The 26,487-nt window shown below is 49.5% G+C and overlaps 1 protein-coding gene across 3 annotated transcripts; it reads left to right on the forward strand.

The window, feature by feature from the left end:
• Positions 1–559: 559 nt before the first annotated feature.
• Positions 560–26,487, forward strand: PLEKHO1 (pleckstrin homology domain containing O1). 3 transcript variants are annotated; one of them, XM_032792211.2, is made up of 6 exons: positions 560–705; positions 1,491–1,637; positions 19,126–19,266; positions 20,252–20,356; positions 22,997–23,098; positions 23,621–26,487. In XM_032792211.2, the coding sequence occupies exons 1-6, from the start codon at positions 676–678 to the stop codon at positions 24,371–24,373; spliced, it is 1,278 nt and encodes a 425-aa protein (XP_032648102.1). In that variant the 5' UTR covers positions 560–675; the 3' UTR covers positions 24,374–26,487. The 3 variants fall into 3 exon arrangements, with proteins under 3 accessions (XP_032648102.1, XP_074927179.1, XP_032648105.1); XM_075071078.1 differs by having other exon boundaries at positions 1,500–1,637; XM_032792214.2 differs by lacking the exon at positions 560–705 and adding an exon at positions 1,079–1,281.

Consider the following 26,487-nt stretch of genomic DNA (forward strand, 5'->3'; position numbering starts at 1 on the left):
CCTCTGAATTGCTGCGGTCTGAGCCCGTCTTTACCAGGCACTAGCCCTGGCGCAAATGCCCCCTCCCGTCCCCGAGGTGTCCCTCGCACCCACCCACCTTAAAACCAACAGGAGGGAGGGATTTGCCCCCCCCTTTGCTTAGACTTCAGCTACCGCAGCCCCGCTCTTGGCTGCAGCACCCCCGGGCGCCAGCCCGAGCCAGCGCAGGATGCTCCCGGCTCCCAAGTTGAGCGGTGCCCTGAGACCAGGCAAAGCGTCTGGCTCGCCTGGGACATCTGACAATTCCCAGCCCTGCCCAAAGCTCCCCCCACCCCCGCCTCCAAGCCAGCAGTGAGTCAGAAACAAAGAAAAAACCCCTTTGTGGGCTGTGATTCGCCCTTTATTCTGAACCCGGGGACGTCACACTCGCCTGGCTATAGATGGAGCTGTGGGGTCCGAATCAGCCCTTCAGTGCAACCCCATGTGCCTGGCCATGGAGGTGTGTGTGCGGCTGCTGTGAGCCACAAAGGGCGAGGAGACAGGGAGAGGAGGTACCCTGTGCAGCTCCCATATACCCTCCCCCACCAGCCAAGAACAGACACATCCAATCCAGCCTCATTGCTGTCAGGAGCTCCTCTCTGATCCCCCCACCCCAAACCCCTCCCCCTCTCCCCTCCAGCCTGCTCACACTCAGGAATGATGAAAAAAAATAATTCTGCAAAAAGGGTGAGTTGAAACGGCTTCTTCTTCGGGGTGAGGGGTATTTTTTGGGGGGGATTTTCTTTATTGTTCTGTTGAGACTTCCTCCCACCCCTCTTTGCAAAAAGAAAACTAAACAACAACAAAAAGCCCCGAGCCACCCTTCTTTCTTTCTCTCTCTCCAGTTTCTCAGTCTCTTCAATTTGCCAGGAAATCCAGTCCTGTTGTGTAGTGTGAAAGAGGATGTAGGATCATGCGGTTTTCATTTTGATTGCAAGGAAGGCATGGAACACACATAACAGACATTGTGTATCTCTCTGGGTCTCCCATATGGAGAGGCTCTGTGTAGTGTACCTATGGATTTATCTAAGTGCCTTTCGAGAGATGGCAAATAAAAACCCGCGCTTGCATTTCGCCCCCAGGAATAAATTCTTCATCAAAAGCTCAAATATGCAATTTGCACTGCAGTAAAAAATCAATTAGTTGGAATTCCTCCCTCCCCGGTAGCAGATGCATGTTGGTTGAGATGGATGCAACATCACAGCCGTTCTTGTCTCCTGCACAGAATGAGACAGAGCTTGTGATTTTCGCTCCATGCCTTGGGTATTATTATTGTCTTTGCTTCGTGTCTGCAGGGGGGAATCTCTGCAGAGTGAAACTGGCAAAGTAGCTAAGTCTCAGCATTGGTGGAGAGTGGGCAAGCTGCGGGTGAGAGGAGGACAAACTTGGAGAAAAAGGCAGGGTGAAGGATAGGGGAATAAAACCTCTAATAATCTCTTTTCTCTCTCTTCTTCCTCCCCCCTTTGTGTCAGGGGCCACAGGATGGAAACCAGCAATCCATGCAGCCAGAGAAGGTCGGCTGGGTTCGGAAATTTTGCGGGAAAGGCATTTTTAGGGAAATCTGGAAAAACCGTTATGTGGTTTTGAAGGGAGATCAGCTTTATATCTCAGAGAAAGAGGTAGGATTTGTTTAATTTGCCTCTCCTCCCCCATCCCCCACCCTCCCTTTGCCTTTCAAAAGCAAATTGTGCAGCCAAAGTGTTTATCCAACACCCTTTGGAAACCCGGGAGTCTCCATCCGTGGTGTTTATTAACCATCTTGTAATTTGCTAGCTGGAGAGTTTCTATGGGGAATTCTCTTTTCACTGTCTGGCTCTGCATTGTCAGTTCAAACGAGACCTGGACTGGGTTTGTGTGTCAATTCTAACAACAACTGCCACAACGGTGCCCTGAAGTCTCCCACAGAGGACTGGCGAGGAGACATTTTTCCAGTATCCCGATACATGAAACGATTCGCTTGGCATCTCTCCTTTCCCCATAGTCATGTATTTCCTTATGTCTGCCCTCCGTTATTAAGTTCCACAATGGCCTGGCTTGCAGCCTCGCGCCCCGATCGTTTTCCAAATGGAAATAACAGTGGGGTTAGGATGCCAGACCGACCAATTTACAAGTGGGGGGTTTAGGTTCCAAGCCCAGTAAGTCCCTTATCACTCAGTTGTTTTTCCAAAGCAAGGGGCACAAGGAAAGTTTAACCACTGCTTTGGCATCCTCTTAGCGCAGAGGGTGGGCAAAGCACCCCTATCTCAGTTCCAACCATCTGAGGGTTTGGGGTTTAATGTATTGGATTTAATTGGATGTGGCTTTCTGAGCACAGGTATTGCAATCTGTGACTGTCCTGGTCTAGCTGATGGTGGCTCATCCCTTCCCTGTTTCACAGATGTTGGGATCTGTAAATTCACCCAACTGGGGTTTTGTTTGTTTGTTTTAAACCAGATGGATCTTTCAAAACAAAATCTTGGTGTTAATTGGTGCCACGTGTACAAGAAGCGAGGAGGGTGTCAGTGTCCGGACTGGGGTTACAGGTGTGAATGAGGATGCAAAGATAGGCCAGGATGTAGATAACCAACCAAATCCCTCGGGCAGGGGTGCTGGAACAATTTGTATAGTGGGGGTGCTGAGAGCCATTGAACCCTGTAAATGATGGAATCCACTTCAAGTCAGGGATGCAAAATCATCCCCTGCACCCTTAGTTCCAGCACCTATGCCCTCGGCCCCATCTCGCAGCATGGTTCAGACTAGCAACCCTTACTCGTGTGTGTCCAGCCAAGGGCAGGTCCCACTGCCTGCATGTCTGGTTAACATCGCCCAGGATATCGAATAAAGAGCAAGAGAAACAAGAGGGCCCAGAGAGAGAAGGATCCTTTGGCAAAGAGGCTGACATCATTGAGCATGGCAGAGCATGTATGGATCTGAGCTTATTGCAATGGAGAGATGATTGGAGAACAGACTGGGGGGCGGCTAGTCTGAGCTTCCCATCTATCAGCTTTTCACAACTCACTCCAAACGTGCTCTCGATGGCCACAGAAACAGGGCATGGCTGGGGCTTATTCCTTGGAAACTAAATTATGCCTGGGAACTAGGGGATCAGCACATTAGAAATGCATAGACCCTGAGAAAATAGACAGAGAGGTAGATTAGCTACTGTAGCAAGATACTCTAGATGGAAAGACTGATATTGATCATGTGCTGTACGGACAGACAGATAGATACGCAGATATGGAGACATAGATAGATCATTGCATTAAATGGTTGAGAGAATGTTTCCCTATTCACTGCCCAGCATCCAACCATTGCATGTTAACTGCTCTTCTGCACGGGGGCCCTGATTCAGGAAAGCACGTAACCACATGCTTAACTTTTTATCAACTTCTTCAACTCCAGTTGACTTGGGTGGAATTTAAGCACGTGCTTCCGTGTTTTCCTGAATCAGGGCCTAGAAGAGACATTCACTTTGCCGCACATAAGCCAAAGTGGCGCTGTTTGCTCCACCCGAATACCGTGAGCCATCCCATCGGTGCAGGTAGGCAGTGGCTGGGAATAGCTTGTATTATTGGCAGACAATAATGGTAAATTTACAGCGAGCTGCAGGGATCATGCTGAAACACCTAGGCAGATGTTTAATGGCGCTTGCAGGACGCTTTATGATTCTCCGAGCAGCTGCGGTAACATCACCGGGACTGCTCACGAATTTCCTCATTTGTAGCCGTCTAAACGGTAGAGCTGAGTTTGTGCATTTCCAGGCAGGAGGGCAGAAAGCCCTGATTCAGGGGCGAGGACGGGGAGCTGGGGAGGGCTCGCCCATCGGATTGTGCAGAATCAGAAATGTCTGGTGAAATCCTGGCTCTTTCAAAACTAATGGCAAGCCCCCCATGGCCTTCCCTGGGGCCAGGCTTTCACCCTAGCATGCTAGCCCTGGTGTGAGAGGAAGAAGCCTCCCCGGGGGGTGACCTGACTGTAACCCATATTGCATAACCTTCCTGAGTCTGCAGGGGGAAGACTGAAATAGCCAGGAGCTGAGAGGCCCTAGTGCACAGCCTTGTTCTTGTGAACTTTGTGGCAGCTGTCCTGTCTGTGAGCCCACTGTGTGGGAGAGGAATCCCCCTTCCCCACGCCCATTGATTGCAATGGGGTCTGGGTTTTACCCTGTGTCTAGAACTTCCAGAGCAGGCAGAGTTCCCTGCTTCCAACTTCCCCCATCCCGTGCATGCCCCATGAGCACTGGGGGCAAATAGATGGATCATCTGGTTAGCGACCTACTGCCGGATTGGTCAAGGATTAATGTAAAGGCCCTGCCCGGCCTCTGGGATTGACATCTGAGTAGCCCGGGCCCAGGAATAGTAGTGGTGGATGGGGTTGGGTTTAGAATGACTGACACTCGGAGCTACTTTCCTCTTCTTTGAGGAGCTAAGGGACAGAATCTAAGAAGAGGTTGAGGAGCTGCTGGCGGGTGGCTCTCGTCCGTGTCTTTGTGTGGTAGACAGGCCCAAGACTCTGCCACGGGGGAGTGGGGGGGCCATGCAAAGTCCCTGGGCATAGTGGAGTAACTTGCACGTCTGTCTGAGAACTGACAAGTTTGTGTCAGTGTCTCAGTGGATAGCGTGTGTCACCGTGTCAGCGAACATGTACGTAAGGAGAAGTACCACATCTATCCAGTGCCCATCACCATAGTATTGGTGTGCCCTGGGCAGGTGTTTAAATGAGCAATATGCATGTGAACAGTCATGTGAGTGCCAGTTTCTAAATGAGTAATGTGTATCTGTGTCAGTGACCAGGCATGTATCCAATGGTAGGGAACAACAAGGCGTGTGTCACAAGCAGCAATGTGTGTGAACAAACATGTGCATTTGGGTATGAATAATGCACGTTAGAGAACATGTATGTGTCTACCTGGAAGAATAACTTGTTTGTGGATATATGTGTCTTAAAGGGGTAACATCTGGCTGCGTTTGTCAGCACCAAAATGAATAATTTGTCTCTGTGAACGTGTGTGTGTGTTTGCATGAATGAGGAATGGGCACGTGCAGGTAGGATATGTCTCTGTGAGTCTCAACATATGAATGAACATGTGTAGGGTGGAGCAATTCTTCCTCATGTGACATTCTGCAGACAAACAAGCAACATCTGTGTGTTCTGCCTGTGTGCATGTGGTGCATTTGTGTGTGGTGCCTTGCACGTGCGTAAAATGGTTTCTCTCTGGACTTCCAGGGGTAACACTCTTTTTAAACCAGATCTTGTGCCATTTAGGATCTGACCCCGCTGTTGCTCTCTTTTGGCCGCGGTTGGCCTTTGGATCTCTGGACATTCTTGAGCACAAATGTGAACTCACAAGAATGGATGGGAGGACATTTCTGGCTGCATTTCCTCCCCCTCCAAGCAGCAGGCCTGTAGCCAGTCCCCCATTCATTCCTCCCTGAACCGTGGGTCTCCCTCTATGCTGGCCATCCTGTGCAAGCTTGCTTTCATGGAAGCAGGTGCCTGCAGCACCTACAAATAGGTTAATAAATCTGGGTTGGTCGAGCAGAGCAGAACGCAGCCTCTTTTGTTTTTTCACACACCAGATTACGCCCAGTGGAGGAAATGGAGCCACTGCTGTGCATTCCTGCTGAGTTGAGATAGCTTTCCACTGACAACGCTCAGCTACTAGGAAGGCCAACAGGCAACCCTGGTGAGGGGAAGGGAGACGATGCAGCTGAGGAGGGATCGGAAGAGCAGGCCCCTCAAGGAGATGTGAGCGGGGATAGCTTGTGGAGGTTGCCTAGACATTGGGGTCTGTTACAGTATCGTTCCATCAAAGGCAGCTATGTGGATTTGCGCCAGCAAGGACCTGGGCCTCGTGCTCTTAAATCTCATATTAACTAGGAAATGAACCTTGATGTTGCCTGTCAATTTCTGTAAAATGGGGAGAATGACACTGACCTCCTTTGTAAAGGGCTGTAAGATCTCCTGAGGAAAAGTGCTGGGTAAGGACAAGGGACCATTATTTAGGGGCCCACATCAGAGCTGGGCTCTTCTGAAATCTGAACCCCATTATGGGTTGAAGCCCCTGGCCCTAGTGTATTGAGTTCTGTCAAGAAAAAATGAGAACAGTGCAAGACTTCTTCTGCCTCTAGTGCCCCCTTTAATAAAGCCACGCACCTTTTGCTGGTTCATCGGCACACCAAACGCTAGCAGGGGCCGAAGACTTTGTGTATCCTATTGCCTTGACCTAACACACAAATCTCTAGCCAGTGCTGCAAATTGGTCCCATAAACTATGCAAAACCTTTGTTATTTTGCATTTGGTCGGTGGCCAGAAAGTTCCCAATAACAAAACACAGGCTGGTTGGAGTTGATTTCTGGTAAGCGGCAAGGCATTTTGCATTTCTTTCCCCTATCCCTCTCCCCGAACCCACCTTTCTGGTAATTGTTCTCTTCCTTCTAGCACTGCTTTACACTCGGGAATAACAGTCAGACTAACACAGCACACAGCTGGGCTCCTACCACTTCCTGCCAGGAAGCCCACGGCCATCAAGAATGGACTCCGTGCTAACAAGATGTTAATGAGGAAGTGCTTTCTGGTGGGCTTCCTGAAGCCGCTAATGAAAGCCTTGCCTCAGCAAGCACAAGAGCCCTCAAAAAGTTGGCTGTGCTCTCGGCTACTGTTTGCTGCAGCACGTCTGAACGCTAGTGAGCTGCGTGTGCTGCCTGGGAGGTGTGTGTTGTGTACGTGGTGGTGCTGCTTGTGTGTGTGTTTGGAACAACACAGGCTGGAGAGCCCATCTGGTCCAGAGCCCGACCCACTTTGAAGCACTAGGTTGCGGTGGTGCTCAGGTTTGGTCCAGCCCATTCAGGACAGTGGGGTGGCTGGGCCAAACCTGAGTGACTGGTGGTGTGACCTGGCACGTGAGGTTGCAGCTGTGCTCTTTAACTGGCACTCTGCAGCCCCTGTTGTGTAGCATGTGTTGACTCTGTGCACTGTGTGTGCGTGGTGGCACTGCTGCTTGTGAAGAGTGGGCTTGTTGCGTGTGTTTGGAGGAATGTGCCCATTGTGGGAGCAGTGCCGTGTCTCCTCGAGCGTGGCGTGAGTGTGCCTTGTAGCGTTGGTGTATGCTCACGGGTGTTGGCACGTGCATGGCAGACGTCTGTGCACGTTTTGCATTGGAAGGCGTTAGAGGTGACGCGGTCATGTGAGTGTGTACAGGTGTGACAGTTCTGGATGGCCCACCTTTCACTCCCCCACCAAGTCCTCTGGACCAGCATGGCTGAGATCAGCCCTGATAGGTAATTAGCATAGGGGCTGGAAACTGTTCCCCCCTCCTGGACTATTCCTTATCCAACTCCCTCCCCGCCACCTCTCCATTCTCAGAGTCTAGTCCCTTCCCCTCCATCAACCCCTTTGCTGTGCCCTCTGTAGCAGATCCCACACTCTATCCTGTGTACACCTCCCACCCTCCCGTCTCCTCCCTAAGGACAGGGCTAGAGAACCCAGCAAGTTGGGTTTGCTACACTGAAGTCCTGTTTCCACCCTAATGCTGCTGCTCAAAAAGTCCTCAGAGCTGGAAAACCTATCAGACTTCCCCACAGAGGGGACATGCCAAGAGCAGCCCAGGGTAGACATGCATGACAGAGCCTTGTTCGTGCCCTAAGGGACGCCTGATGGTGGTCCCAGGCCCCAGCATTGGTGGGGAGGATGCAGGAGACCTGAGTGGCAGATCTGGGAGCGAGGGCTGGCGTAGAACCTTGGGAAGGGGGCACCGTGTCCTATTCGGGGCAAGACTGGAGACAGCGTGGCATCATCCTGGCAGAAACGGTAGCTGGCATCCCCGCTCGCGTAGGTTGCATGGAGCAGCAGTCACAAGAGCACGAATCTGCACAAATATAATTCATTTGCTGGCGAAAGGTACCGGCCTGAAGGCTGCTCTGTTCACAGCCTGTACGATGTTAGCAAGCCCTCCACGATGACCCCTCCCTACAAGAGGGGAGCTCTAAGCTAGGAGGCAGTGTGGCCTCATTGATAAGAGCAGGGCCTCTGGAGACCTGGGTTATCTTCCAGCCTCTGCTGCTGACTTGCTGGGTGATCTTAAGCAAACCACTTCCCTGCTCTGTGCCTCAGTTTCCCTCATGTCTGTCTCAAGTATAAGCTGCATTTGGGCCTTCGTGTAGTTGAGTGCCAGGCCCTCTAGATTTAGTTCACTTGATAGTTACCCCCAGCAGCCTTTGAGAACAGGTTTTTTGCTTCCTTGTCCCAAGTTTCTGCCCAACAAGACCTGGGCAAGGTAGTTAGATCCCTGTACCCCTGTGCCCAGCCGGGGATATTATCTTCTGCTGCACTATAGGGCTGACGCTGCAGTGCTCAGGGGCAGCGGAAGGAAATGAAAAGGGTGTGGAATGCGGGGGGGTGGGGTGTATGAGGAATGGGGAGGATTTGACCCGCTGCCGGAGTTTTAATAATGCGTGAGTGATGATTTCAGCAAAATACCACCTGCTAGCGGCAAACCAAATTACCACGTGTGGACTCTCTATTCTGCTGACAAGGGCCAGATCTGGACTTCAGTGCCCTAAATGCCCCTGGTCTGACCGGGAGAGGATTCCACTAGGGCAGGCCCAGCACAGGACTCCATCACACACCCTGGCAAGGAGGGGGTGGGGGAGGATGCAGCACCGCAGCCCATGTGGCAGAGCCTGCTGTAACTCAGGCAGGCTCCCAGGGAGAAAGGGGGACTCTCTGATCCCCAGAGCACCTAGGGACTGCTCTGTCAGCAAAGAGCTCCCAGCTGTTTAGCCTAGTGCAGATGCTGGCCTGTAAGGGCTGATAGCAGTGCTTAATTTGTGCCGAGGCTTGCCAGGGCTGGCACCTCTAGGCTTGGCAGTTCATAGCCCCGGTACCTCTTTCATTACAAATTAAGCACTGGCTGATACCACCCCTACAGTCTGTTCAGACCCTTCCCTCAGGGCGCAGTTTGATTTTCCAAAGGAAAAGCTCACAAAGTAACAACAAAACAAAGGTATTCCTCCCCCAGCGGAGCACAGCAGGCTGTCCTCAGAACCCCCTTACTCTCTCCTCATCTGAGCAGCTTGATCTGCCCCAGCTTGACCTGTCTGAAGCAAGAGGGTTGTTTGTAGAGATGGGAGCACCTGAGCACTCCCAAGCGGGAATGGATGTGATGATCTGAGGCAAACTGTCTTTCAAGAGGCTGTATGCTGCCTTCCTGACTCCCCTGTGGAGTTTCCACTGGATGCAGCATTCTCTTTCACAGACCCCTGAGAGGTAGGGCAGTGTCATTCTCCCCATTGTACAGATGGGGGAAGTGAGGCATGAAGGAATTAAATGACATGCCTAGAGTCACCGTGGCACCATGTACCCAGGACTCCTTAGCTAATGTAACTCTGGTTTTCTCATTAGCAAAGAGACATTTTAGAGGCCCACTAAGCTCTTGAACTCATTTCTATCATGTGGCTGGGGGTTCCAAAGGAAAATTTTGGATTTTGTTAAAAAAAATTCCTTTGATCGGTTTCCAGCAGGGTTGCCTTTTGATTGCACTGAGCAGCTCCTTGGTCTTATCAGAAAAGGTCAGTTGAAGCATGTGATCTACTTTCTCTGTCCCACTCCTTGTTCTGCAGGTCTTTATCAGGGATATGTAAATCTAAAGAGGCACTGGGCTTCTTTCAGACCTGCTGTCTTTGGAAGAGATGTGAAAAACCCTGGACATGTGGCATCCTAGATCCCTGGGGTCATTGTAGTCACTAGGGCACTTTTCACAAGAGCTGGTGTGTCCTAGCCAAACTGTAATTCAAGGGGTTTACATTCTGCCTTCCTATATTCCCCCTGAAGTTTCGAATGGTGACAGTATTCATTTCACTTCCTGCCCGAAACTGCTGCATGGCGTTAAACAGCTCACATATTCCTCTGAGAGGGGCCTGTATTTCAGTGGTGGGGGAACATCTGGGACCCAAAGCACCAGATAAATATGAGGCTTAGTCTTCTGTTCTAAAGATATACTGTAGTCTCGTTATGTATATAGGGTAACTTAAATCATTCAGGGAGGCGGTGTGCCCTATGGGACAGGACACTAAACTGGGACTCAGGGCTCCTGGGTTTTATTCCTGGCTCTGCCACTGGACTGCTGGGTGACTGTGGGCAAGTCATTGCCCCGCTCTGTGCCTCAGTTTCCCTATCTGATGCTATCATAGATTCCAAGGCCATTGTGATAATCTCATCTGATCTCATGTATAACACATGCCACAGAACTTCCCCAAAATAATTCCTAGAGCAGATCTTTTATATCAACCTCCTTGGTAAGCCACTTTGAAATCTACTAATGGAAAGTGCCAGATGAGAGCTATGGACTATTATTATTCATGTAATTTTTTCTGTTATCCTCTGCTAGCAGGTAGGCAGGTAGCTAAATGCATAAGGCCCTACCAAATTCACGGTCCATTTTGGTCAATTTCATGGTCATAGGATTTAAAAAAATCAGGAATTTCATTATTTCAGATATTTAAATCTAAAATGTCATGGTGTTATAACTCTCATCCAACTCTGAAGGCAGCAGAGCAGAAGTAAGGATGGCATGGGATGGTACTGCCACCCTTACTTCTGCACTGCTGCTGCCTTCAGAGCTGGGCGCCCGGCCAGCAGCCACCGCTCTCCGGCTCCCCAGCCCTGAAGGCAGCGCAGAAGCGAGGGTGGTAATACTGTGACCCCACGCATGCATCCGACGAAGTGGGTATTCACCCACGAAAGCTCATGCTCCAAAACGTCTGTTAGTCTATAAGGTGCCACAAGACTCTTTGCTGCTTTTACAGATCCAGACTAACAGCTACCCCTCTGATACAAAAACCCTGTGACATCTCCCTCCCGCAACCCTCTTTTTGGACCCCCAATTTAAAAAACCCTGGTCTCCTCTGTGAAATCTGTATAGTATAGGGTAAAAGTACACAAAAACCAGATTTCATGGTTCATGATATGTTTTTCACAATTGTGAATTTCATAGGGCCCTTTAGGTGCATAGTGCATTCACACGTCAGACAACTGAGCATCAAACTTACAGGCTGGATTAATGGCACAGCTGCTGTAAGGATAACATCGCTCTTCTCTAGGTCATTTCATCACCGTATTGTTTACACTGGCTACCTCTCTGTCCACCTAATTGGATCTGCTTGGCAAAGGAAAAGAAAATCCTTAGCTACTTAAGCTGTTTTCCGAAGCTAAAAGGAGAAGCGGAGAAGCCTCTCGCCTTGGTACCAGTGAATTCTATTCTCAGCTCTGTCTGGCAGGGGCCATCTTTTTGTTCTGTGTTTGTACAAGTCTCAGCAACAGGGTCCTGGCCTATGGCTGGGACTCCCAGTGGCTATTATAATAAAATCACCATCATCTCAATGCATTGAGTTTTAGCTTTAAGAACCAGGGACTCCAATCAAGGACCAGGCCCACTCTAATAAGAATCCTGGTATCTCATCAAGCACTTTCCATCAGCAGATCTCACAGCACTTTACAAAGGAGAGCTAATATTATTCTTCCCATGAGACAGATGCGGAAACTGACACACAGAAAGGTGAAGTGACGTGCATGAGGTGACAGAGCATTTACAGCCCAGATGTCAGACCTGTGACGGGTGTGGTAAGATGTTGATAGATGTTTGGCTGCGTGTGTGTGTTCCCTCTGTGTGCTGCCCCAGCCCTGCGCAGACAACTGGCATGGCAGACCTCGAGTGAACCACCCAATGACCACAAGATCCATTAAGGGACAAAGACAGCCAGCCAGGTTTATTGTCAACAAAGCACGGTACTAGTATCCCACAGACTGGACCATTGATACATGTATGCCCGTAACAATGGACCAGCTCAGTGAACGGCAGGACTTTCCATTCCTCCCTAAGGCCAGGCAAAGATACTCCCTCCAAGATACATCTTTATACCCTGTGACGAACTGGGAATGTTCTTAATGTTTTCTCTGAATACTGTGCAGTTCTTAAGTATCTTGGTGGTGGAATAAGGATGTGTGATTGCTACAGAGCAAAGGGCCAGTGCACCTAAATGCCTGACACTCTGTCTCCTAGCAACTGATGGCCTGGGCCCCTCCTCTGCAAAGGTGCCAGCTGAAGGTGTTGGAGACAAAGAGGTCAGGTGACCTTCTGGCCCGGGAAAGGGGCTGAGCAGAGAGAGGGCGGACGGGGGTTAAGTCGGAGCTGCCTGGGACGATAGATGAGTGCAGACGTGGGGTCTGGCTCACTGACCCCCAAAATGACCCGGCCGAGGGTCGGTTCGCTGTACTACAAGCTCTGTTTTAGACCCTGTTCCCTGTCTTCGAATAAACTCTGTTTTGCTGGTGAGAGTCACGTCTGACTGCAAAGTGGGGGCAGAACCTGTGGCTTCCCCAGGACCTGCTGCCGGGTGGGCTCGCTGTGGGAAGCACACGGAGGGCAGAGGGCTGAATGTTCCAAGGAGAGAACCCAGGAGGTGAAGACATGTGAGCTTCTTGCCCTGAACAAGTCTGCTCCAAGGGAGAGGAGGCTCCCCAAAGTCCTGCCTGGCTTTGTGGGGAGCAGTTCCAGAGCATCGCCCGGTAACTCCGTGACATACCTCAATACAAACAAGTTAATACTGCCCCTTTGACACAAGTTACTGCCCCCTGATGTTGCTAGTTATCATCTATCATCTTGTACATACTGTACTGGTTTGATTAAAACATCTCGATTACATCCTGACATCCTGACCTTATCTTTGAGGAGGGGTCAGTGTGTTCCTATTATCCTTGGGGAATGTTTTTGTACCATCCTTGATATCGGGATGTGTTTACATGAGCGCTCTGTGCTTAGCACTTCTTAGCAATGTGTATTTCTGCAATATCCGCCCTGTTCTTGCCAGATTCTGTGAGCAGGTCCTGCCTCATGCCAGGCCTCTGATACAAGGGCTTATGTCTCTTCCTACTACAGCGGGCAGCTAGAAGAGACAAACAGAGTGGGGGATGAGGATGAGAAACAAAATGAACACAGTGTAGGCTTGGCTCATTGCTTGCCTGACCAATACCCACTTAATGCTGATGGAAGCCGCCCTTGTAGACTTCTGTTCATTTTGGGCCACGTTCTGCCTGATTAAATTATTCTTATTAGGTATTAGTTGTGTTGTGGTCATGCCTAGGAGCCCCAGCCATTAGCCAGGACACCCCTGAGCTTGGAGCTGTACAAGCACAGAGCAGAAAGACCGTCCCTGCCCCAAAGAGCTACCAGTCGAAGGGAACCTGTGCAAATCCATTGGCTTCAGGGAAGTGGCATGGATGGCAATGGATCTTAGTGTGATGTAACATGCTGGATAGATAGCACTGGAGGCCTAAGGCCTCAACAGACCAAATACAAGCATCCTCCCCAACCTGCCTTGGTTACATGTCTCACCCTGCTCGGGAGAGAACCTCCTGTAAGAGGGAGGGGGAAGCTCAATCTCCATTTGCATCCTTGCCTGGAAAGAGTCAGGCTGATTCTCATGGTGGCATTACCCCCTAGGACCTGGACTGAGACCCAACCAAACTCATTTCACATAAACCAATACACAGGCAAAGATTTCAGCAACTGAATGGGGCAAAATTCGAAGACAAAATGGTAAAGGAGAAAGGCTGCATATCCCATTCCCAATCCTCAGGGACAACCTTACTTGCTTTACAACATTTCAAGGAACCAGATCAGATTAGATAGAGAGTGTTTATCTGGATACACTATTAGAGTAGTACAAAGAATATAGATTAGAATTATGCTAATCATTAATCATCATGTTTTTACCTTCTATTTTGTTTCTTGCAAAAGAATTAAGTGGCTAGTGACTTTGGTTGTCCAACATGAGGCACTTTAAATCCATTAGCAATTATGACAGTTTCCAGCAGCTAAGGATTTGACCCCTGCACGGGGGCTCAGCACTCTCTGCAAATCAGGCCCCTTTAAGTGGGTTTCAGATTAAGCCCCCCAGAAAAGAGGTCCCCAAAATCACTATTCACTTTTGAAAATCTGAGCCACAAACTCTTTCAACTGAGAAAAAAAACTGAACAATCCTAATGAACATTCTGAGTCTGGAGTTTACTCCGGAGAGGCAGAGCCAACCAGAGCTGCGATTAACTGGGTTGGGTCATCCTGACAAAAGCAAAAATCAAGAGCATTATTCCACTCCTCGCTGTTCTCCTTATAGATCACTCGAGCTGATGGAGAATTTACACTTTATTCACTGGTAGGAATAGCCGCGGTATTTCATTAAGCCTCTTCGGCTGCATCCTTCCTAGGTCCTCTAGGCAGCCTGAAATGTTCTTCCAAAGAAATGTGTGTTGTTTGACTATCTGAAAAGACATAGGGTCAGGTTCTCTGCTGGGGCCACTGGAGGTCCATCCAAATCAGTGGAACTGCTCCAGTTTACACAAGAAGAGAATTGGGCATATCCCATATAACCCTCTTCATCTGGACGTCTCAGAGAGCACTGGGAATCTGGAGAAACTGAGAGTTGGCCTGAATAGTGGGCCTAGCTGATCGTGCCAAAAATACCCTACTGAATGGAACAGTGCAAAGTAGAGAGAGACACACTGGCTCAGAAGAGGCTATATGCATGGAGCCCCAGCTTTAAGGTGATAGATAGCCGGCCTTGTGAACTATTTGGCATTCAGAGGATTGTGCTGGCTGCAGAATAGCCTCTTTACAAAAGACTGGGAGGTTCTCAGGCAAAGGCAGTGGCCGCTCTAAGGGACAGAACCAAACTGCAGGCAGCTGGGACACTCAGTTCCCTGGGATTTGATAACTCGGGCTTTGCTGAGGGTGATTGCTTTAGGTGATTCATTTCAGAGGAGAGTGTATTTGTCAGTGTTCCCTTCTCTGAAATGTGGCTGAGGACTCATGGACGTGATACATTTCCACCCACTTGCCCCCTTTTTTGTGTCAGTCTGACTTTCCCACGTGGGGCAGAGGTGGCCGGCTGGTACCTTTGAAATACCTAAGTGGATGGTTCCCTCTTTGGCCTTGCAGTTTGCTCACTGAATCCACCATCCAGCTCATTTTGCTTCTCTGCTTATTTCTCTCGCTACATCTCGAGGCAGCAGGGAGGTGGGAGGGATCAGCTGTTGAGTCCTGTTGTGATCCAAGGCTTTCGGCACCTTTTGAAAACAATGTCACAGGTGTGAAAAGTGTGTCACTGCGAAGGGACTGGATTTCTCAGTGCCACCACATCCCCTTCACACCACTCTGGCAGCACAAAGCCACCTTCAGATGGACTAAATCACAGCTCCACTCAGCTTACGTCCCCTTTCCACTGCCAGAGACTTGGTATAAACTAGAACCAGGCCCGGGGTATTTACAGTGATACAAATTCAAGCTGGGATTTTCAAAGCAGCCAGCTCCCCAAAATCCCATCCCTGCATATGAAGGATGGGAGCAACCCCTCCTCCCCAGAAATCAGTGGGAGTGCTTCCGGGGGCATCGAGCTGGAGCAACAGGCTCAAGTAACCAGCAGAAAACCAAATATTGACTTGCTGCTCATGAAGTGAGCCTCCTCCATTCTGTGCGTTGGTCCTGCAGGAAAACCAGTCAGTGATCATGGAACTGAAGACAGTGATCATCTAATTGAGGACTGTGTTATAAAAAGGAGCCAGATTAAGCCAACCACCACAGTTTGACAATTGCTACTGTGTATTATAGTTATTCATGCCACTGTGTACTCTAGTGATACACCGTGCTGCATTCTCTGTAAAGATTGGCTGAATCTGGATTGCAGTGCGCTAAGCTACAGGGGTGCCCTGATATTGAGGTGTTTGTTCAACTCATCAGCAAGACAGGGGCCATTTGCAAACCGTGAATCCAATCCCATGTTGGACTTTTAACCTCCCCAGAAGGGTGGCTGAATCCAGGGTTTTGGTTTGGGCCTGCTGTGCACTTGTGTTCTCTAGAACTTTGTAGGCGTTAATCTGTGCCAGAAGCAAGACATTTAAGATGCGCTTTCTCCATCGCCGGTGACAGGTGGCAAACTTGACAGCGATGGGGCGAGCACTTGCGTGCATGAAAGGAATTATGGGTCAGTGAAGTCCCATGGGCCTAAATGAGCCGACATCTGGAATTAGGAGTAATTTGTTGGCTGGAGTGTGACAGCAGGGGAGGTCTCTTTGCCCATCGCAAGTGAACAGGGCAGCGATCAGCCGGATCCCTTGAAAGAGACGGTGTTTCAGAAGACACTGGCAGTACATGAAACCTCTATGGTGCACAGACTATGGGATCTAACCCACAGTTGGGTTTTATTCATATACTGCCTTGTTCGTGTATGGATAGATAGTTACATGTTTTCCATGACGATCTTTGCTCAAACGCCATTACAAAGCCCCATGACTGCTTGTAGGGCCCAATAATGCTCCTGCTGACAATCAGTGGAAGCTGGGCGCCTAACTCACATAGGCTTCTTTGAAAATCCCATCCTATAATGGGGGCAGGCTCAGACTAGATGAAGCCTGGAGTCCCAGGAGCCTGGCCAGGATTCAGACCCTGTTGTGTGCAAGAGGCCAAAACCTTTCCCCAGCCCTCCACCCAATCTATCCACCTGGGTGTTCGGGAATCCCCCTGGGAAGGAATGCATGGGCTGATCCACAGCCACTGCTCCACTCCAGGTGTCCCCTCTTCCACAAAGGCCTTACAGTGGATGTAAATTAGTTATACCCACATTAAGGACCCTTTGCACTGGAAGGGTGGCCCAGTGATTATGGAACTAGCCTAGACCCTAGGATCAAGTTCCTACTCTAGCACATACTTCCTCTGGGCAAGTCACTCCCTCACTCTGTGCCTCAGTGTCTCCATCTGTACCATGGGAATAATAGCACCGCCCTGCCCACAGAGGGATGTGAGGATAAATACATTAAAGTCTGTGATAATGGGGGTCAGATAGGTACATAAGTAAGGTAGATGCTGCATAGAGGGACCATAGTATAAATGAGAATCAGGCCCTGAAAATGCATTCTCTTCTGAAGGGGTTGCGTAAACATACTGTGGGTTGAAGCAGCCGACGAGCTAGGCTAGCAGTCCATGTCCACAAGTAATTGTGTGGGTTCCAGGCTGCTGTCGCCTGTGCTTTGATAGTGTTTTCCTGATCACCTCTTCATAATGGATGAGGCTCAGCAACAGGGGGATGTGGCTTCTTTGCCGTATCAGAAACCTGGGACTGGCTAATACAGCCAGGTTAAAAATAGAAGGTGCTAATCTTGATCCTCCAGAACTTTTGTTGTGCCATCTTCCTAAAGGCACTGAGAGCTAATGCGATTGCATATGCTAATCTAGAGACACACGCCCACTCGCTTCCAGATGCTCCGGCTCATGCATGCGCGCACACACACACACACAAAGGGACACAAGCACATGCACAAAGATGGTGCGCCCCTTGCTGATGCTGGTGTGACTCAGGAGCAGTCTGGCTTGGCGTGGTCAACAGGGGGACACTGGTGTAAAAATGATACAGAAGGTGGAGTGTGCCTGAAGTTTAGCTCAACAGATCGTGTGCAGTGTTTTGTCACCATTTGGAGTTGATTTTCGAGGCAGGGAAACAAGACCAAAGTCACGTTTTTCAGCACCGAACTAGATATATTTTTTCCTCCAGCCTGTCTGCTGCCTGGTCCAATGCACAAGTGGCAGGAAGGGGTGTTAGCCAGGGCAGGGATATGAACAGTTGTGAGAGTCCAAGGGAGAACTGTAGCTGTTTCTGACATGTTTGTATGCAGATAATAGCCACTGTTGTGTGTGTGTAACCCACTGCCTAGCACAGAGCTCTCTGCAAACCCACCCCGCAAGCCAAGGAGTGGGATCTTATTCGTCTCACAAAACAGGGCAAAAGGTTTGGTTCTCTTGGATGGGGCAGGGGGTTCTTGGGACTTATAGTCCAGGAGGGGGCCCTGATTTTGGAGGCCCAGTTTAAGACTCCCGAGGAGCTTGATTTTCAGAGCTGAGCAGCTGCCTCTGCTGGTGACTTCCGTTGGTGTTGTGGAAGCCCTGCCCAGGCTGTCTCATATGGGGATCTCACTGTTGCTAAAAGAAGTTGAGGGGAGGGATAGCTCAGGAGTTTGAGCATTGGCCCCCTAAACCCAGGAGTGTGAGTTCACTCCTTGAGGGGGCCATTTAAAGATCTGGGGCAAAAATCTGCCTGGGGATTGGGCCTGCTTTGAGTAGGGGGTGGACTAGATACCTCCTGAGGTCCCTTCCAACCCTGATATTCTATGAGATACTGAGGAGGCCCATACCCATCATCACATTAGGAAACACTGGCCATGAGCACTAAGCCCATGGAGCCGGGGGGGCATTAACAGCTTCCTTACAGCACGTGTTGCAATTTACATTGTGTGTGTGGCTTTTAAAAATTGTAACAGTGCCTAGCACTCAGGCTGTGATTTTCAGGGGCCTAAGGAAGTTGGGCACTCTGCCTCCCAATCCCCCAGGAATCAAGGAGGAGATTTTCATAAGGGTCTAAATAGAGGCACACAAGGCAGATTGACTTCAAAAATCCCAGGCTAGGGTAGAAATCAAAATAGCAGGTTTTCAAAGTTGCAAAGGACAGTTAGATAGAATTTGACCTTCAGTGGGAATCAGGTGCCTGTGATAGTTATATGACCCCACATTGCTGTAGTATCTGAGCAGCACCTCACAATCTTTAATATACTGATCCTCACAACCCCCAACAGAGTGCTATTATACAGAGGGGAAACTGAGGCAGACAAAGTGACTTGTCCAGGGTCACACAGGAAGCCAGCAGCAAATCACAGATTTGAACCCAGGTCTCTTAACTGCCAGGCTAGCATTCTAACCACATCTTTCCTCTCAAAGGGTAGGTGGGCACCTAACACCAAAGTGTGCCACTGGAAAGTACCTCAGAAATAAATGAGTTACTGCTCTGACATCAGTACTGGGTGGACTACAGACAGTGGTCTAGCATCAGGCATGGGGCTCTGTAGATATGCAGTGCAACTCCAACAATAGAGAACAATTATAAGCACACACAGAGCGTTACACCACACATGCTATAAATGTATAAACCCTGAGTGGTTCCAGCAAAGCCATCCCACCAGTAGCCAGTCTGGAGCGGAAGACCTTTGTCGGCTGCGGCCCACCACTGACAGTTGCTATATTTTGCTTCGTAGGTCAAAGATGAGAAAAACATCCAGGAAGTGTTTGACCTGAGTGATTATGAGAAATGCGAAGAGCTCAGGAAGTCCAAAAGCAGAAGCAAAAAGAACCACAGCAAGTTCACGCTAGCACACTCCAAACAGCCTGGAAACATGGTACGGCTTCCTATGCAGCTGGTGCTCACCTTCACCAAGAGATCAGGCTGTATTGACTATGGCAGCATGAGTCAACAGCCCAATTCCCTCCTTTGTCTTTCTCCAAGATCTAGTGTCCCCCCGGCCCCAACTCCCAAATTATCGGGCTGGGCACAGGGATCCCTGGGAGCAATTCTCTGGCTTATGCCATGCAGAGGGTCAGCCTAGATCATCACAATGGTCCCCTCTGGCTTTAAGACCTATGAATCTCCACCTGTTGGAGGTAGTTGACCCTGCAGTGACGAATGATGCCATTGACTTGTAATGGCAGCAGAATCAGGCCTCTGGCCTCTCTAATTAAATAAGCCAATCATTTAACTCCAGATCCTTGAAATGGGATATTGTGAAGGTCAAGACTATAACAGGGTTCAAAAGAGAACTGAATAAATACATGGAGGATAGGTCCAGCCAGGATGGGCAAGGATGGTGTCTGTAGCCTCTGTTTGCCAGAAGCTGGGAATGAGTGACAAGGGATGCATCACTTGATTATCGCCTGTTCTGTTCATTCCCTCTGAAGCACCTATCACTGGCCACTGTTGGTAGACAGGATACTGGGCTAGATGGACTTTTGGTCTGACCCAGTATGGCTGTTCTCATGTAGTCTAAATAAGGGACAGGCAAAGCATTTGGGATTGTCTCAACATGGACCAGAACCTTCACCAATAACTGAACCATTTAGTGAGACTGGAAACGTTTCAGCTGTTAGTGGCAGTCGTGGGTTGGCTGGTTGGGTGTGCTTCTTCCTGAAAAATAAAACAGGACCCCAGTCTGATTCTCTGCTACCATAAATCGTGGGCTGGGTAGAGCTGCGCTGGCTTGTGTTAGCGGAGAATCCGGGATTTGTGCATATTCCCACACCCTTTTCTTGGTGGCTTCACAGTGGCTGAGGACCGAGCTGATGCCCAGGCGCTGCACACAGCACTGACATGAATTCCCTCTCTCTTAGGCACCCAATCTGATCTTCCTGGCCGTCAGTCCGGAAGAGAAAGAGTCCTGGATCAACGCCCTCAACTCCGCCATCACCCGAGCCAAAAACCGCATCTTAGATGAGGTGAGAAGTTCTCTCGGGGCTGGGCCCCAGCTCTGTTGTCCCAGCCTTAATCTTCAGTGAAGCCTTTGGCTTCAGCTCTCCTGCCTAAGGTACCTCTGCACAGCAGCCAGTCTCCCAGCCTGGGTTGGCAGAATGCTAAAAATAGCTGTGTAGAGCTTATGGCTCAGGCTGTGAAGTCTGAGGTGGGGAGTGGGCTTCAGAACACGAGCCATGACTTAACAGCACAGTCTGCACAACTTTTTTTAGCACAGTAGCATGAGCCCTGTGATCCTGACTCTGTCAGCCTGGGAGGCTGGCTGCTGCGAGCTGCCGCTGGCTGTGTAGACAAACCTGTTGTGGGAAAGGCCCCCCGCACTTCCGACCCCAGCATAAGCAGGTCACTCTTTCTCAGCCTCGAAACCAATGGTGCAAAGCCGCTGGGCTTTGGCTAATGGCAATCAGCGTGTTGGGGGATCAGCGTTCTCAACGCTGGCTCTGGTGGATGCTCCGTGACCATGTAGCTCATAATAAGCCAGCAGTGATTGCATGTCGTGCTGCATGACTTCCACAGGCGTCAAGCAACTCCTTGGTTATCTCCAGGGGCTGTCTATCCTGGGAGAACAGCCTCCTGAGGCAGAGCCCCATAAATCACCCAGGGGGTCACCTGGACACAGATGAGATGCGAGGCCCATCTTGCCCTCACTAAAGTGCACAGGAATCCACCCTATTGTCTGTCTTGTCTGTTTAGACTGTGAGCTCCTCAGGGCAGGGACTGGCTCTAGATAAGAGTCTGTGCAGGGCCCAGCTAATAGCCAAGGATGAATTTGGGCCTTGTATTTTTAACTCCCCTGAGGGTAGCGTTCCCCACCCCATCCCTCCCACCTCCCCATTTAAGGTCCCTTCCTATGGTAAGTGTGATGCAATGGGGTGAAGATGAGAATGAGGCCCTGAGCAAGGTGTTGCCTGCACCCAGGCTGGTTTTTAAGCCAGTGAAAAGCCATGTGATGCATATCAGAGACCGAGGCGAGGATGGGTCAGGCCTAGAGGTTGGAGTGGGGCAGTCGGGCCCAGGGGTCAGAGCTGGAATCAGGAGTCAAGAGCAGGGTGGGAACAAGATAAGAGTAGGGCTGGGAGCTGGGCTGGAGCAGGCTAAGGCCCATGAAGTCTGTCACCTCTCTCCAGCACAGGACGATTCCAAGCCATGAAGCTACGCTGGGCATACTGAGCTGCTCTTTCTCCCCTGAGGCTTATATACCTGTCGTGAGAGTCACCTGACCAGCTCCCTGCTTGAGGATTGGCTGGAGCCTAACCCAGGAATGACTCATCCCCTTGTGGAGTTCAGGGATGACTCATCACCTCACAGTGCACTTCTATAATTTTAAAGCTGTCTGTCTCCGTTTGGCTTGCGCTTGTAGGCGTGGTGTGCGCACATGTAACCGGACAGGCCAATCCAGCTGTTCAACAGCGCGCTGTGCGATAGCAGCAGGAGGACGAACTGTAGGGGCATAGGCCAGCATGGGGATATGATCTCACTCATCCTGTTAGAATACGGTCACTTCCAAAGTGGTTGAATTATTGTGAACTAAAGTGCAGGATGAACCAAAACAAGGCTGTTTGTGTGAGGATGCGAGGAGTTTCTGCTGCAAAAAGCAAAGATGTATTGGTCCAACTTCCCCGTGCAAACAAGGCCTACATTTATCAACCCAAGCAAAACTGATGCAAACCAGGTTTAAATTGATAGGAGTATCCACACGCAAAGTGGCATCTGTTTAACTTCATCAGCATAAAATTGCACCTTTATCTAAACTGGTACAAGCAGCTCTCAGTCTGGGAAAGCAGTGCTCTTGCATATGGCTTGCCATGGCAGATATGAGGTCTGCAATTCAAAGGAGGGCCTCAACATTGTTTAATGGCCTAACAGGTGGTTTTACACTAGCCTCTCCCTCATCCAGAACTCAGGTGTGATGCCCTGTGATCAACCCAGCCCATCATTAAAATAGGGACTTCCCTATTGTGAATTGTTTTACACGGAAGCTGGTCAGATACTACGGTGATGGGTGGCAGTATAAAAACCTCAGATAGATGGTTAGAGTCTCCTAATTCTCTTGCCTTTGACTCCACCAAAAGCTCTACCAGCTAGCTCTCTGCAAATCCTTTCAAGAGCAAACAGCACATGCCATGAATCTTTGCCAGCGTCTGGAAGGTTTGGATGAGTTACCGTCAGTGGAATTCTTTTGCCTGTCCCAAATAATTGATTCCAGTTCAAAGCAAGTTTTGATTCAAATGGTGTTTGGTGAACGTTAGAACTCTTGGGTTTCACTGGTGCATTTCATAATGCAAAGCTGGGGGTTTTATTAGCTAGCATATTTGCCAAGGGTGACCTGCAAGCTGTATGTTCGACTCTCAGATTTGCAGTTTGCAATTCAAACAATCTGCCGGCCAAGAGTTCCACCCTGAAGAAATGAGCACATTTTTCTGTACAGTTTTTCCAATATTGCCATCAGCTCGTGGACAGATCACAGATGGAAAGACAAAACTGGTTAAATAAATAATGCACCAGGAATTATCGACCCAGCTCCAGTTGCAGAGGCAGGGAGAGATGGCTTGCGGTTCGCATTTCTCAGGCACTGGGATGCTTGATGACCTTTATTGTCCTTGCAGGTGACTGTTGAGGAGGACAGCTACCTCGCCCATCCGACCCGTGACAGAGCGAAAATCCAGCACTCCAGACGGCCTCCGACACGGGGACACTTGATGGCTGTGGTATGTAGGCTAAACCCTGGGCACAAGTTCAGATAGATCATCTCTGACGTTAGCAATCCCTTATATATTTATTTATTTTGAAATGGATGGAAGAAGATACAGTGTCTTTTATCTCTGGGTTGAAATGCAACCCAGGTTGGTGAGGACTGATGGCTGTTTCGTGGCCTGTGTGAACTGAAAAGGCATGTCTTATTCTAGTTCCTAGTACAGAAATGCCTTACAGGTGGGAAACTGAGGCACGGCGTGGATTGAAAGACTTGCCCATGGTCACAGGAGGAGGCTGTGTCTGAGCTGGGAACTGGACCCAGGTGTCCTGCATCTCAGCCACTAGTCTACCCCTGCCCCCCACACCATTCCTCCTGGTGCCTGTTTCCACGCTGGCAGGGATGGGCTAGATGGGCTCATTAGAAATCCACAGAGAGGCTGATTAGTGCCATTGTTGCTATGACGCTCAAAGTAATGGGTGAATGGCCTCTGCGTCCATCTGCTCACAGCTCCCGCCTTTCTCTCCATGCTCTGCAGGCATCTACCTCAACGTCGGATGGCATGCTGACACTGGACCTCATCCAAGAGGAAGACACCTCTCCCGAGGACCACGGGACCTGTGAAGAGAGCTTCCGGGTAGACCTGGATAAATCCGTGGCGCACCTCACTGCCAGCCGGTGCCGGTCGGATTCGGAGAACATCAAGTCCTCAGAGAAAGGCCGGTCAGTGAGCCTGCCAAGACGAGAGGCGATCTCATGGGACAAAACTGGGAAACGCAACGACGCCTTCGAGAAAGGGACTATGTACACCCCGCAGGTCCCCAAAAAGCTCTCGCACTCGGAAAAGAACAAATGTGCCTCCATGGAGGAGATTTTGTCTCGCCGGGACTCTTCTGCGCACAGGGCAGTGCTGAGGAAGGGGCTGGAGGCTCAGTTTGCTTCGGGTGAGCCAGAGCAGCTGGCCCGGATACAGGAACTGGTTGCACTGAAACTGGAAAAAACTCAGGAACTGCTGGCGGAGGTGAAGGGCTATGGTGAAGGGAAGCGAAAGACAAAAGATTTTGCCGCTGCTGCCACCACCACCTCTTCCTCTTCTAAGTCAGACTCTGAGAGCATCTTGCAGGAGACAGAGAGGTTGCTGGGCGAGGCCTCCTCAACCTGGAGCCAGGCCAAGAAGGTGTTACAGGAGATTAAAGAGCTGAGGGACCTGTACAAACAGTTAGAACTGCAGCCGTCAGACCCTAAACCCAAACAGATCTCACAGTCTCAGTACAGGAAGAGCATGATGTGAAGGCACGCTTCAGGGTGGGGTGGTGGTGATTTCTTTTTATGATTATTTACAGTGTTTGAAACAGTACAACGTGCCTGTTCTCATCAAAACTTGCTCCTCAAGCTTCACCCCTTCCCTTCCCCAGATCTCCCCCTCGCCCCCCGTCCCCAGATGAAACAGAAGGTGTTCCAATAAATCAGTTTGGATTCCTACTTTTTTTCCAAGTATCTTTTCTCTGCGTTCTTGGGCTGCTTGTGTCATGCTTGCAGGATGGAAGATCACCAAGACCTGGAAAGCTCCCAGCGCACTTGTGGAGACATACGCACAGCAGCAGGGGTAGATATTCTTCCTCTATTGAAGCCCTGGGTTTGCTGCTCTGAACCCAGAGCTGTGGTTCTGTGTCCTGCGTTACAGCTCTTTGATCAAGAGCATTGGCAACTTGGTTTATGTTTTTCCTCCTCTTTAAAGAAAGAGTCAGCACGTGGAGGTCCCCGTTATCCAAAAACTGTTAGGAAGATGTTTGCCAGTGACATCCAAGCCAGGGTTGGAATTCCGCTGTCAGAACGAAGAGATTCCCAGCCTGGAATGTAGTCTGACATGTTGTGAGAGGCATCGGGCGCTCCTTCCTGGATTGCAGTTAACAGGGCTCTTCCCTGGCGTTGTTCCTGCACTGATCCCAAATCCTCTTTTGCAAACTCCTGTGGCAGGCAGCTGTTAATACATGTGGTACATATACAGCCTTCCGTACGGAGGCAACAGGTATGCAATGTGTGTTAAAACTAACCCTGTCTGTCAGCCGACAGCCGATACTTCGGAGACACCCCCTGGCCTGGTGCAATGAGATTTAGCAACCACAATGTCTTCCTTCTTGTGCCGATGATCAAAGCCTGGAGTCCAACGGGCAGTCATTATTTGTTTTTTGTTGTTCTTTCCTTCATTTAGCCTGGAGTGAAAAGTCAGGGTTTGGCACTGAGGGCAACAGAAAAGCTGAGAATTGCCATCGGTTTAATGGCACTGATTCTGCTCTCGCTCACACTCTGCTTACACAATCGAGCCTCACACAATTGTCTCTTAGCTGACATTGACGTGAGGTCAGTATCAGACCCACTGAAACTCAAACGGATCCTAAATTACAGCTCAGATATCCTCGCCTCGCTGATGTCTAGCACTTTTCTAAATAGGTGGCTCAGCTTTCATGCACTTAAGCAGCAGGACAAGAGGGAAATAGGCAAAGATTTCTCTCAGGGCTTAAAGTACACTGGCAAATTAACATCAGTGGTTTTTTCCAAGAAATCTAATTTCCTTGCCTATGTTGCAAAGAACCCCTGAGAATATTAAAAACAACTGAGTTTTAAATGACTAATTTCCTTTTCACTGTTTACATTTTGTACCTCTCACATATTTGAAATGAGATGAGTTATGTTGACGTCTGCGTCTGGTCAGTTTCACTCATATTGCCAGCTAAGGCTGTGATGTTTGGGTTGCAAATGCTGCAAGGAAATGTTGATCTGTGTTTTTTAAAAGCTCCCACTAGCTGGAATTAAATAACATTGGTGGCAATATTTCTATTGGGCTGAGCTTCTTTAACAGCTGGTTGATTGCAAAGCTTAAATTTGGGGCCCAATTTCATTTGACAATGTCCCTTTAAGTTATTCATATCTATTTTCAAAACCTATTCTTCAAATGGCAGATGACTCTCTGGCTCGTTTCAGTTCTTATCACAAAGTCACACAGTCATGCTGTCATGACAGAAGTGGGGAGATTTGGCTTTTACAGAATTTACAAGAGGTATCCTTTTCTTGATTTATGTCTTTTAAACGTTGGACCACTCAACGGGTGCATTTTTACAGTCAGTGGAATCAAATTTCATCCCTCAAATAACTAACAAACAAACAAACAAAAAACAGACACGTAAGCCATTCTGACAGTGCCCTGTCGGTTTGGAAGCAGGTTTGTCCTACAATGAAAACTCACATGTCACATAGTAGTTAGAGCTGGGCAATATTTTGCAACGGGTTCTAAGCTTGGGACCAGGTTTTGCTGAGCTTCATCAATCTTCCCGCTAACCTAGGGTGGACTTCTGGGCAAACGGGGGCAGGCAGAATTATGGTTTGTGGACAAAACCATTCTGTATG

This window comes from Chelonoidis abingdonii, chromosome 11 (assembly GCF_003597395.2).
Source record: "Chelonoidis abingdonii isolate Lonesome George chromosome 11, CheloAbing_2.0, whole genome shotgun sequence".
Classification (NCBI taxonomy): domain Eukaryota; kingdom Metazoa; phylum Chordata; order Testudines; family Testudinidae; genus Chelonoidis; species Chelonoidis abingdonii.

Excerpts from the sequence above, each read along its gene's own strand:
- PLEKHO1 (XM_032792211.2), top strand. The coding sequence starts at position 676 with ATGATGAAAAAAAATAATTCTGCAAAAAGG. Across the intron at positions 1,638-19,125 it reads TTTATATCTCAGAGAAAGAG|GTCAAAGATGAGAAAAACAT; the intron begins GTAGGATTTGTT and ends TTTGCTTCGTAG. Across the intron at positions 19,267-20,251 it reads CCAAACAGCCTGGAAACATG|GCACCCAATCTGATCTTCCT; the intron begins GTACGGCTTCCT and ends CCTCTCTCTTAG.